The sequence below is a fragment of the Prinia subflava genome, chromosome 1 (genome assembly GCF_021018805.1).
Source record: "Prinia subflava isolate CZ2003 ecotype Zambia chromosome 1, Cam_Psub_1.2, whole genome shotgun sequence".
Lineage (NCBI taxonomy): Eukaryota > Metazoa > Chordata > Aves > Passeriformes > Cisticolidae > Prinia > Prinia subflava.
The window spans coordinates 43,300,752-43,314,660 of NC_086247.1; the positions used below are offsets into that span (position 1 = coordinate 43,300,752).

The 13,909-nt window shown below is 40.6% G+C and overlaps 1 protein-coding gene across 1 annotated transcript in view; it reads right to left on the minus strand.

The window, feature by feature from the left end:
- Positions 1–4,726: 4,726 nt before the first annotated feature.
- Positions 4,727–13,909, minus strand: part of ASXL3 (ASXL transcriptional regulator 3) — a 126,298-nt gene continuing 117,115 nt past the window's right edge. Inside the window, exon 12 of the mRNA XM_063394808.1 lies at positions 4,727–13,400. Coding sequence (XP_063250878.1) covers positions 9,726–13,400 — 3,675 coding nt within the window. The 3' untranslated portion in view covers positions 4,727–9,725. The remainder of the gene's footprint in view (positions 13,401–13,909) is intronic.

A 13,909-nucleotide genomic window follows, 5' to 3' on the forward strand; every position in this document is an offset into this window, starting at 1 on the left:
CCAGTCCCACCTTCCTGCTCGGCCTCAAACTGAGATAATGCATTCACTCTTGGGATCTGAAAACAGAAAGGATCTGAACTAGCTGGAGGGAGTCCACGGAAGATCAATGAAAATAACAGGAGTTTAGAAAACATGACCTATCAAGAAAGGCTGATTATCAGGATTATTTAGATTAAACAATGGAAAACCAAGAGAGAAAAATGAACAGCCTAGATATCAATAGACTGCTGGAAAGAGTATAGGAAGAAGTTATTTTCCATGCCTGTGAAGAGTAGATAAGACTGAATGGGCTTAAACAGCAGCAAGGAAAATCTGGGTTAAACATAAGGATAAGCCCTCTAATTGTAAAAACAGTGAAGCACTGAAACAAACTGTGTCCATGAGTGAAGGCTGTGCAGGGTGGGTGAAGCAGACCCTCACCACCACCACCAGCACTGCCCTCAGCAGTGTGAGACTACTGAGGAGCACCAGAGAAAAGTCAGCCTTCAGTTTCTGACAATCCTATTTTTTAGGTTGTAAATTATGTGAATAAAATCAGCCTTCTTTTTGCAGCAGAAGAAATTCTGTAATACTTAATCCTGATTTAAATGTCCTTCATAGCCCACTTTTCTAATGCTTTGCTCTGCTCCAGTTGTCCTTAATCTTTTTATTTTTGTAACCATGTCACAGTCACCAGATGCCAGAGAGAAGAACCCCTTGTGACTGACACCTCACATGTATTTCTTTCTATTCCTCACAAGAGTTATTTCATTTTCTGCCGAGGTTTCCCTAAATCCTTTTTTTATTAAGTATTCAAGTACCACTGGCACCACTGTACATATAATTCCTCTTTGCTGTCACCTACATACTTCATAAAGGTCTTGACATTATTTCTCAAAAAATTTAGAAGACGCAGAATGGAGAAGGTACCTTCCCCAAATCCCAATTCCCCAAATAGTAACACTATTCAAATTCCCTTGAATCCCATGGCTACCTTCACTGCCCTTTCACTTGATTTTGAAGCAACTGAAAAGACAAATGCAGATTTCCCCTCAAACTTAGATTAATTCATTCTAGGCAACGTGACGTACTTATCTGAAATAGGTGACACTGAATGTATTTCTAGATTACTTTTTGAGCTGTTCTAGACAGTGAAGAACATAATTAAGACTTGTATGGCAGTGCAAGCAAGTAATTTTATAACCAGGAAACTAATGTTCTGAAATTCCTATTTTAGGAAATCAAAACAAAGATCATTATTATGAAAAATGCTGACCATACAGTAACTTAAATCTTATAACCAGAAAAATACCTTCAAACATAGTTTTAAAGAAATGAGCCACGAATTTTTGTAATTTTATCCTATCAGCTAGCTGTGGACCTGTTTTTTCCTTAAATATTTCAATTTATCTCTGAATTCAGAGCTACAAAAGACATTCTTAATGCTTGCAATTCTACAGATACTGAAAAATTAAAACAATTGGCAGGATCACTTGCTCCAAAAATGCAACTAGGATTCTTTTTCTCTAGTCTCAAGCTATCTTCTTATCCATGCTTTTTTCCTGTGATAAACTTGGCTGACACTGAGTTGGACTGGATGGTCTTAGATCCTTTCCAACCTTAAGAAGTCTATGATCTTATCTTTGTTTCTGTTTTCCTAATATTCTGAGGACACTTTGGGCCTGCTGAACTGTAAATGCTCACTTCTAGATGCAACTTGGGACTATGGTCTGTTCTGATGCCTCTAGGTCAGCTCCTGCTCACCCTCATTAAAAAAACTCAGGCAGGGACTTTTCCACTGCATGATCTAAAGGAAGTTGAGGAACATGTGTTACTGCATTTCCACAGCTAGTTCTATTATTTTCCCCAAAGACTGCATCTTATTCTGCACAATTCAGAGGTGAATGAGTGAAGATCGAGGCATTGTGTACAAGTCTCTCCACAATTGTCCAGATTTGCTTCTTTAAATGCCAGAAATGCATACAGCATTAGCAAAGATTCTGCACAACAGATGTTGGGCTGAGAATTCTCAATCAAGGGGAATGAAAAAGTGATCTGCTGAATAGATCTGAGCAGTTGGGATTCAGAAGCAAATAAGACTACAGCAAGGACCAATATTTTAAAAAACCCTCACATCTCCCCCTTTATATTGGTATCAAAAGTCATTTATTTTGGGATATTGAACTATTCTCTGCCCTGCTGGCAGATGCATGAGGATGCCAGAGATATTTAAAGAAAGCTCTCAGTTTTTGTTGGAAAGACACGGAGATAAAGCTGATGGATGAACTAAGCTCTGCAAGATCAGGACCAAACACACAGAACAGAAGGTGACCTGTACTTAGAGACTCACATTTATCCAGTGTCATCAGCTTCCAAAAAGTACAATCCAGATATTTTCCCTCCATGACTATGTGAAACAACTGTTGCTATCACTGATGGTGAATCAAGAGGCATCTCCCAAGCTCCAAGCATGAATCTTCAATACTTAAAAGCAAGTGCCTGACAATTTACTGAGATACAAACTTCCCTTATCAGTGCCTCCTGTGTATTTGCAGAGTGCCAGTGTCCAGGTTCCTGAATTATCTCAATGAATGTGGCTTTGTTTCTATGTCTAGCTCAGTTTCTGTAAAAACCCAGCTGTACAAATAATGTCCTCTGCCTCCACAAGCAGTTACCAGCAGGTAACAGGAGACTGTCTACCTTCCTTACCATGGAAAGCTGTCTCCAAGGCGGTGGTGCTCCAAGGTATTTTAACTGAATATGTTTAGATTTGATTTAGGTAGGTTTAGATTAGATAATAAAAAGAAATTATCTGCTGTGGAGGTGGTGGGATACTGGAACAGATTGCCCAGAAAAGCTGTGGATGCCCTGTTCCTGCAAGTTTTCAAGGTCAGGCTGTTGGGGCTTTGAGCAACTTGGTCTAGTGGAAGGTGTTCCTGCCCATGGCAGGGGAGATCAAGTGAGATGGTCTTTAAGATTCCTTCTAACCTAAACTATTCTATGACCTGCACGTTCCACTGCAAGTCCTGCCATCCAGCAAAGGCCAGGCTTGACAACAGCACAACCTCTGCACACCAGAGTGTGGTAATACCTTCATATTATAGTCTGTGGAGCACCTCAATACAAAGAGCTTTGTTCTGCCACTCCTCATCCACGAGTGACAAAGGAAACTGCGGGGTGGGGAAAAAAAAAAGCTCTGGCTCTGGCCTGGGGAACAATTTTTTTCCAGTGTATCAGTACTTCAGTTCCAGAATGCACGACTCAGACAGCGCCAAGAGCAGGAAAGGATGATGTGAGCTTCAGGGCAACACTTCTACTGAAAGCCAAGTTCCAGGACTGGGGAGGGGGAAGGAAGCCTTGTTTTCACTACAACTAAAGCTCTGCACGAAAGAAGACGAAGTCAGAAGCCCCCTGCATCCACGGCAGGCTTTCTCCGTGCTGTGCGCTCTTGCCAGGGGACGGGGATGCACGGCAGCCTGTTTTCTCCTGATGCCATCTGCTGGTGAACCGGCAGGGTAGGGCTGCGCTCGCCCGGGCACACCGACAGAAAAGCAATCACAAGGCTGCACTATGCAACACGTACGAGGTCCTTAGCAAAGCCCTCAGAAAAAACGAACGCTTATCTTGTAAGAGGGAATCAAGTGCACAAAATTATTTTAGAGGTTTAAAATTAGGGAAAGGACTAAAGTTAGTACGTAGCTAGTACAGCTTTAACAAAATTATTTACATTACATTGCTTAAATGAATAATAAAGTAAATTTTTTAAAAGCTGTTACTGCCAGAAACAGAGCTGGTCCCTACTTTAGCGCAGGCCTATGCAAAAAAAAAAAAAAAAAAAAAAAAAAAAAAAAAAAAAAAAAAAAAAAATTCGAACCAGAACAAACTAAGTTAAATTATCTACATGACAGTAGATATTGAAGGGGTTTGCTTAGGTGGGTATTGGTTATGAAAAAAAAGTCACTGAATTATAAATTGCAGAGTTTGATATTGCCTTCTTTTTGTATTTGGACAGATTTTGGCAGACAGGGCTGTCATCTGCTGCTAACAAGACCCTCAGATGGTATCACATCTGAAATAATAATGACAGGAGGCTGGACAAAAGATGGTGTTTAGTTCTGATATTTCTGAGCAAGCATGTGAAAAAGCTGATTGTTGTTCATCCTGCAACATTTTGCACCCTCCCCATCAGTACTCAAAGCTCTCTTTGCAGATTAACAGCATGAAAATGCTGTGGTTTTTTACATTTTAATATAATGGCTACTAAATTTCTATTTCAGGAAGGCCTTCTAGGCCTGAAGAAATAATGGCTTTGAAGAATATAATCTGGACTGGTTGCCTTTCATGCACCATGGGCATTTAATTTCTTCTGCTGTGGGAATGGGGAATCAGGGATGTGCAAGCTGGGATGGTTGCTGTTGTTAAGAATGTTCTGGACGAAAGCACCAAAATACAGCCAGCATAAACTACCCAAAGTAATATAATCACTTTCATCCACAAACTGTTCTACTTAAACAACTTAGTATACAACACCTAGTTTTATTTTACTGGTATAAGTTGATTCATACTTGAATTACATCAGAAGTCATTCAAACTGTGCCTTACATCATTGTAACTGAAAAATCCTTTACAAAGGGCTGATTTCTCTCTCACATTTCTAGTTCATCAATCTGTACATACAACAGACATGCACAAGGAGGATCTCCTGCCTAAGGCACTGAACAAAAAATAAATATACAAATGACAAATATTGTTTTATATCTTTATTTTTTTTCCAGAATATTTTAATATTGAAGCCCAAGTTGTTATTTTTAAGGACAGGGAAGGGGAAAAGGAAAGGGAGAAAAGTTATGAAGACAAATTATTTTATTTAATTTATGGTTTTCTGAATGGTCATTTCTGTAGGCAACAAAAGGTTGTTTTCTTAAAAAAAAAAATAAAACAAACAGCACCATTAAAGAAAGCATGATCCCTGAATTCTAAACAAAACAACACTGTCTTGAAACATAAAAAATTGCTAAAATGCTTGTTGCACCCTGTCACATCTGGTGGGGTAACAAAGCAAAGCATAACAGCATTAAACTGTAGCAATCTTGCTGAAACCAACTACACCCCCTTCTGAAAATTCAGAGAACCACTTTCCAAGCTTGTCCTGTGGGAATAACATTTTCTTTGGTAGAGGACTGAAGGAGGGTATTTACTTCACTGAATGCGGATAGAAAAAGTATCTATGCACGTTAGGAATCTCCCCAATAAATCTGTATTTCTCATGCATGTTAGGTATGAGTGGATTTCACATTGCTGTTACACTGCAGGAGTAATACTGCCCTATAAAGGCATAGAATGGCTAATGTTGAACAGATGTAAACATTCAGAATACTGACAAAAAAACCTGAAACATACACACAAAAAACCCTGTACTGAAAATGTGAATCGAGTTAAGTTTCCATAAAGCAGAAAAAATATTTTACAGCAGTACAAGAGAATTATGGCAACAAAGTAAAGCACTTTTCTTGTAACATTCATGAACAGTACAAATACAACAAAGTTATTCTACGGACTAAATTATTCTTTAACTATCAAATATAGTACAAAGCGAAATATGTGCTATAAAAGAAGCAGCTCCTTAAATTAGACTAAAAAATGCTTTTTTTTCTTTTCATTGGTTTTACAGTGACAAAGCGTGATGATCGAAGACAACAGGATTTCATAGATTCAGAAACATTTAGCTACACAGGTCCATGATAAAGCCACTGAGTATTTTGCTGCTTCCCCCTCAGTGTTCCGCAGAGCCATGGAAGACGAGCCACTGCGCTGCTGCCAGGAGACTGCAGAAGTCATTCAGTGTTCAGAGCAGGGCCCTTCATGTGCGTCAGCTAAAATGATCCCTTCTGGTGACACTTCTCAGCTCAGCTCGAGTGTTTATCCTGGTACTTCACCACACCTTGGAGAAACTGCTAAACCAGAGGCTACAATAACGATTCTGAAATTGTGCGTGTGTTCATAAGGGGAAGGGGGTGCAGCATAAGGTAATTTTACTTCAGAAATTGCATTATAAAGCACCATATGCACCAGCTTAAAAACTGTGCAAGGAATTGCAGGGCCCTGAAAAACCATCTGCACGTTCTGTAGCTTACCCTGACAACATGCACCACCCTCAAGAAGAAAGTCTATAGTACAGAGAATATACCTTTCGCTTTATGGCTCAACCTTTATTTTTGTCTTCTAAATGCTATTTTGTGTACTAGATCTCAGCAGATAAATAAAATGCAAACAGGGAGCATCCAGTTCACCATTTCTTAATTATTTTTTTAACATTATTTCAAAGGGAGTTTCTGCTTGGAAAATTATTTCAGAACAGAAACACACAAACACACTCACTGCAAATGCCCTAACGTTATCTGCATATCTCACAGGTATGCAATTAAAACAATACAGAGGGAGGAAAGAAATAAGGGTTTCTCCCTCTCACCCAAAAGTGCTGCTCCAGGAGTAGGAGTAGGGGAACAATTTTGGAGATTAAAAAAAAAAAAAAAAAAAAAAAAAAAAAAAAAAAAAAAAAAAGTAAATTATACATGCTGGACACTGGGACACATACGTACGTACACACAAACACAGAGCAGTGTGTTCTTAAGTAATTCTTTCACCACTTTTCAGTGCATAAACTATTAACAACCCACGGTGCAAAGGGCATGGTCATTAGAAAACACGATGACACTGAGCCTGAAACCTGAACAATCAAACAACAACAACAAAAAGGAGTAATTCAAAATTAATGTCTAAATGTGACTGGGTTCTTACCAAAGGCCTAGGGTCACTCTCCCCTAGGCATTTGTGTGACACCAAAATCCATGTAAGGTTTTCAGTCACACTTGGATTCATTCAGGCTCTCACATCACCGCGGTTGCTTTTGAGTATTTTCATACCCTAAACCTAATCCGTAACAACACTTCACCACTGTTGCTAACTAATTGCTGAAATTTATTCCTTGTGCAACTCCAATGACTCAAAAATGAAAGGAGTGGAGCTGCACTATGGAAGAGTTTGGTCAGTCGTGTAATGTAACATAGCACCATCCAGTCTAATACCATTTTAAATACATTTTATCATGACCTCACACATGCAAGTTGCAATCCTGATACAAAAATGACAATATGACATAAATGAGTGACCCTACCACGTTAGTCACACTCTTACCCCTCAAACAAAGGAAAACTATGTTGTGGCCGGAATTTATTTCTGTATTATCTCAGTCAATACAAGAACTATTTCCAGATGCAAGTACAAACAAATATTGACTTATGTGCTGTGGACAGGAAAACTTGAGCTAGAAATAAGGATTCCCAGCAGGCTTATATAAACATAGGTAAACAGAAGTCTAAGACTGGTTGCTCTCTTTTTCTTTTTTTCTTTTTTTAAATAGAATATCCTAGCTCTACCAAGTATAAATACAACGCAATACAATTCCAATACAAAGGCTCCTCAACTATGAATCTGATATACATTAACTGACTAAACTCATGCTTACTCATGAGTATTACCCAGTTGCTGTTTTGCCAGCAGTGGGCATAGCAGTGGATGCTAATTTTCTCTTGGTTACTTCTAGGTTTTTGCTTGGCTGGCTTATTTTCCTACCAGAAGACCTGAAAGTGCTGAGAAGCCGTTCATTAGTTCACATGTCATATTAAGGAGCACTTTTGTATAGAAAAAAAAATGTATTATTGTATCAGCAACAAATTTGTTAGTTATTACAAATGGCCTTTGTACCACACAGTGTCAAAATAATATTGATATGTTGCTAATTACAATAAAAGAGAACATCAAGGTGCACCATAGAGCTTCCTATGACAGGAATGTATGCTGTAGATATTCCAGCTCACTTTTAAGACAACAAACGGCATTTATCATGTTTGTGAAAATGGTCCCACAAGAAAATAAATATGGTTCCTTCACTCAGCAGAACCTCACTAATATGCCCCTGAGTCAGGGAGACCAGTTACAGCTGATGAAAAGTACACAAAAAAGATCAGATAAAAAAGTACGCTCTAAAGTATAGCATACCTTTCACTTCCTAAATGTAGCTCTATCATTCACATTAGTACTTCAGAATGCAACAGTTTCACTGCACGATGAAAACAACCAGTATCACATCTCACACATTCTTACTACACTGCTCTCTTAAAAGTGTGCGAGAAAACTCAGTTTTCTTGAGCAGGCTGTACGGTCTTTGGATTAGTGAGGTTCTACTGTGATGAAAAAAAAGTTTCTCTTGATACTGACATTAGGCCAACCCCATATTGGCAGATGGATGACTTGAACTCCACATGTTGTGTTCTTGAAGTGGGAGTAAAAAACCCAAGGTATTTTCATCTCCCCAGCAACTGCATGTGCTTTACCCCTTTATAATATTTTCCTTTTAGGTGAATAGGACCCCAAAATCACTGTTTTTCTTTTCTGCTGTTATGGTGGCTAGCACATCTGGAATGCAGCTATAGTCCTGAATGTAAATACAGTACTGGATAACTACAGAAGGTTACTTAAAAGATGCAGTATCCCTTTTAAAAATACATTTTGCTTCCAAATTTCTAAAAGGGGTCTGACTTTCTTTGAGAAAAAAAAAAGTCAGTGTTTTAAGTACTTCTAAGAATTACTTTAAATGGCAAAACTTTCAGATGTTATTTAAACAGAGTAACTCACATAAGAGGAAAAAGAAATTATGAACCAACATTCAACCAATATGCAATTAAAATCTTTCCTTATTCATTCATCAGAAGAATGCATCATTTTTAGGCCACAGAAAGGCTACAGCCTAGAGAACCAATGACCTATGTCTGACCATATTTTTATATATGTTTGGGACTGACAAACCTAGTGGACAGATTAGAGAGACAAATACAAATAAAGACCATTTGAGTGAAAAACAAGAAGAGAAAAGAGGTTTCTAATCCCCAGCAGAGAAGTTACTTTCTCCAGACTGTACTGAAGCCAATGTGTTTCCAGTGTTGGTCCTGCTAACTCATCATATATACAAATCTTTCTCAAGGAATCCACAAAGAAGAGACGATGAGCAAGATTTGAGTTCCACAGTCCCCGGCAGGCACATAAGGAAACTTCTCTAACCATCTAAATTCCTCTTTTACATTTCTTTTATTAGGTGAAGTGACTGTATTTTTGCCCTAGATAGTGAAAGTCAATTGAAGAAAACAATCTTGTCAGCAGAAAGACTGCAAGCTGATTCAGAAGCTACGATGGTCGGCATCCCGCACCTTGCCACTACCCCACTCACACCAGTCGCTATTCAGTGTGTTATTCATTCTGCATAGTTACTCCACTTCTTACAGTACTATTCTTCCACTGATCTTTAACCTGCAGCTCGTATCAACTATCAAACAGTGGAGAAAAAATGTGCTGCACTTTGTGCAAATAAATAGAAGCTATGAATGACATGCATTAATGCATTTTTCTTTTTTTTTTTTCTAGCACAGCAATAGAGCTCATAGATGCTTCAGTAACAAGGCTATCTTTTTTTTTAAACTACTTCTACAGGTTTCCTCTTCTTCCCAGAAAATGGCACTCAGGCAGAATAACTAAGTTCTGAAAGCACCATGTAGAAGAAAAAAAAAAAAAGTTAAAAAGGAAAATCAATCCACTAATTGCAAACCATTAGTGGCCTAAACTGTTCCACTTTCTCTGTTCCTTTGTCCTGCTCTCCCACGGTGATAAGGGATACTGCATCTTTGACTCAGCTCCTACCGCACCACCAGACAAGCTACACACAGTTTGGAAGGCCCTATGCAGTCATCATGACAGAAGGCTCCGCAGCCTTTGCACACGATCATGGCTTTCAGCCTGCAGGAGCACTTCAGTTCCAGCTCATCGGCGTTGCTGCTGTCAGCAAATTTCTGAACCGGGATCTGCGCGTTCTGGTTAGACAGGCCTGTGGCAGTGTTTGAACCACTTCCTAAAATCCCAATCGATTTCTCAATTGCAGATGCTGCCCTTTTGAAACTTGTGCTACCAAAGTGTATTGTTGGATAATTTCCACAGAGCTGCTGCTGTTGCTGCTGCTGCTGCTGTGGGTGCTGCGTCTGTATTTTCTGAGCAGCAAGTTGGGTAAAAGGCTTCTGTGGCTCAGAAAGTAAATAGGAAGAGAAATCTGCATTTTTTAATGCAAACGCTTTTAACTGTTCTTTCACTTCGTTCTGATCATAGGAAGCTTGTTTCATGCCCAGTTCGCAGCTGCTGCTTAAACCTTCCTCAAAAGAAATAGGTTCAGATTTTATATTGCTACAGATGCTGGCTGGCTGAGGCCAACTAAGTCTTTTAGTGGTTTCCATAGTAACTGTTGGTTGTTTTTGATCAGCGGGGACTTCTGCATTTGGGTGAGGAGGGGGAGGACGTGGGAGGGGCGGAGGGGGAGCAGGGGGATGCACTAATGTTTTACTCTGCAGAGTTTGAGAGGCACTGGCAATGTCATCACCTTCCTTAATTTGAATATTAGGGGAAAACACACTTCCTAGCCTCAGCTGGTGAGCTGCTGTAGAAATATTCACGTCTCCCAAACCCTTCTGTTCCATGTGTCTGCTAAAAGCAAATGCGTTGCAGCCAGGTGGGCCTTTTGAAGTAGTTTGCAACAAAGCTGCCGTAGGAATGGGGCCTCTTGCAGCCATGGACATTTGGTAAAAATGCTGTCTGTGTGAGGTACTGGCTTCTGCATGAAAGCTGCCATTTTTATCAATGTGAAACAAGCTCTGCTGGAAACTGCATGAAGGCAACGGTCTCTTCTGCTGCTTGATCTCTGGGCTGTGAGCGATCCGGCTCTGAATGGTGTGTTTGTTAAGCCACTCCTGCTTAAATGGCTGTCCGTGCCCTAGCTGATTCATGCTGGAACTAATTACACAAGGAGCCACTTTAACATCTGTGTCCATTGACACCTTCCCAGGCTCACATTTAATTTGAGCATGTTCCCCTATAGTCCTGGCCATCCTCTTTTTCGGATGGTTTTCACGCTTTCTGATTTGTAGCGGGGCTATGCTGCCTGCCGTAAATCCTTTACCATCTGGATTAGAGTTGGAAGCATGTTCAACAATATTTCTCTCGGCCACTACTGTTTTACATACTGAGGTAGTTTGCAAAGGCAAGGGAAGCCTGTTAATTTCAAGTTTGGCTCCTGATCTGGGCTGCGGCAGCACTTTTTCTAAAGGCAGATTGCCTTGCAGTAACTGTGTCACTAAGGGATTGTTGGCCTCCACTGACGACAAGCGACAGCTAGAGCCCCCGGCACTGGTAACTCTCTTTAGGGTTTCTGTTGTGAGGGACAGGGAGTCCTCCATGGAGTCGGCAATGGATGTCTTGGAGGTCTGTGGTGGCTGCACACTTGTGGCTATTTCTGCAGTCTGCGCAGGCATTTCAGTAAAATCCTCCGTGTCCATCCTGAAGCACTTGTCAGACTCATTAGTTTCCGATTTAACAGGAACAGCAATGCTTGTCAAAAGACTCCTGGATTGCTGCTCTGACATTTGTGTATAACTGGAAGGTTCGCTTTTGACATTTTTCAAGCAGTTTTGCTCTGCATATTCCTTATGCTTAGCAGAGGTAAGATGGCTGACCACTGGCTGGTCTGTGTTCATTGCCTCCTCATCACGCCAACAAATTCTATTGTTAGTGTTGTACTGATTGGCACAGGCAGCACTGGCTTCATTTTTCAGTGCTGAAGGACCTCTTAGTTGCTCAGCAAAGCCTTGGCTGGTAGTAACCACCTCAATTAATTTATCGTGAGGAGCAAGAGGCACTTCTCGTAGACTTGAACACCCTGCCTGCAAGTTTTTGCTGTCTTGCTTTGCTGTAATGGCAATAAAGCTGGAACTGTGCTCAAGGTTTTCACTAGCAACCACTTCGGGCCTGCTTATGACAGACACTTGAGGACAGGCTATACTTTGTAAGGCAGCTTCTGTCCTTACAGGTCTGCTCTGCAGGTCAATGCTGTTCTCTGCACTTTCAATAGAGGAAGAAAGCAACAGACTGGAATTCTGGTTCGTAGTGTGGTCGACAATGACTTTACAAGGTATAGACCTATTCATGGCAGTTTGTGCAAAGCTCAGTGGATGAGATTTACCAGAGAGATCCATGCGGCTTCGTGCTCCAGAGCTTTTTTCTAAGAGATCAGCATTCACTTTAGTGGCATTATCGTAAGAGCTTAGTGTCACCATGTTACCAGTAAACATTGAAATGGGTGGCCTTGCAACAGAATCTGCTGCTGGAAGGGCCTCACTGCAACTTAAAGCTGACCTGACGGTAGTGTGGATGGAGACAGTGCTCTGCTCGCTACACCCGGTTATGGCTATCTTATCAGAGGGAAATCTGTTGGTAGTCCCCACTGGGGGAATCAGTACAGAACTACCAGAGAGATGATTTGGCAAGTTACTTGCAATAGATGAAGCTGGCACAGTGGCATAATGACCGGAGACTGCGTTATTCACATTGCTACTGGGTACTGGCAACCTTTTGTCATCGATGGCGTTTGATAAGACTGTGTTGTCTATGGAGACCGGTACATTACTGTTATCAATACATTTTGGTCCAACAGCTATGCAAGGAGTATCAGCCCCTTGGATGGTTTTCATCATATTTATATTACAGGCTGAAATTGCTGTGTTTGCGCTGTCAACAGACATTAACACAGAGGATTTATCAACAGAACTTGCAAAAGAAAGTTCTTTAATTGCTCCAGACATAGCAGTGCTGCAAACACACACAGAGACTGAACTTTTATTATAAAGCACTGGCACACTGTTACTTTCAGCAGAGGTAGATGAAATAATTTTCTCACACAATTGTGGCACAGGTATATTTTCATCAGAACTGTGCACAGATATCTCAGTAGCAGTTTCTGGTAATGTAGCTGTGTTAAGGGACTGCTGCAATAAAGTGGTGGTCTCACGGTGATGAGAAGACTTGTTGCTAGGGGACCTGCAGTTAGGATTAACTATAATGACACCAGTAGAAACTTCAATCTTTGTGTCAGTAGTCGTTGGTATCTCCAGAGATGAGGTACTACTTTCCTTTGAGCTGAACTGTGACTTTGATTCTTTATTAGTCTGGAGTAAATGAGCTCTGGCTTGATGCTTTGCAAATAGCTTGGCCTTTGTTTGCTCCTTGATGTGTGCCAGCGTTCTTGTCTTTCCACCTTCGCATGGGGTCCCCATTGCACCAGAGACTATGCTGGCAGCTGCTGCCACGGCTGCTGCAGCTGCAGCTTCTCTTTGGGCTCTTGCTTGCTGAGCTCTTGCTTTGATATCTGCCAGAGTTCTAGCCCCAGTGTTTCTCCCACTGCTGACTGATGTACTTGGGGAAACTCGAGGTTCTGGTTTAGAAACAGGTTGGCTCTTGATGATAAAAGGTGGTCCAATTTTGGAAAGCTGAATCTAAGGAAGAAAAAGGAAAAAAAAACCGCAGTAAATTTTAATGAGATCATCAACTCATTAAAATAACCAGCTGTCTCTTTAAGGGTCAGAGAAAGGTAATGCAGGGAATTACTGTTCAAAGCAGGTGGACAGAAAATTGCTAAAACTTAATGGTATTTATGCGTCAATATTTTATCATCCTCCAGTGTGAATAACTGACACCTGTATTAGCCTGCTCACACTGATCCTTCTGACAGCAAGAAAGATTGAACTGGACGACAACATTATGCTTATTATACACAATTTGTCAGACCTGTTTCATATTCAGTGCATCTACCTGAGATGCTCAGCAAGCCTCGTGCAGTGATACTGGACAAGAACCTGCAAGCAACGCCTTCTTCCAAACATGTGATAAAGTAACTATCATGTAGTGCCTTTCTCCTTGGTCACCAGTGATTAAGACATCAGGAACAGCCTGTGTTTTGGTTATAAACCAGACAACAAACCTTGCCATTAGATAGGATGCAGTG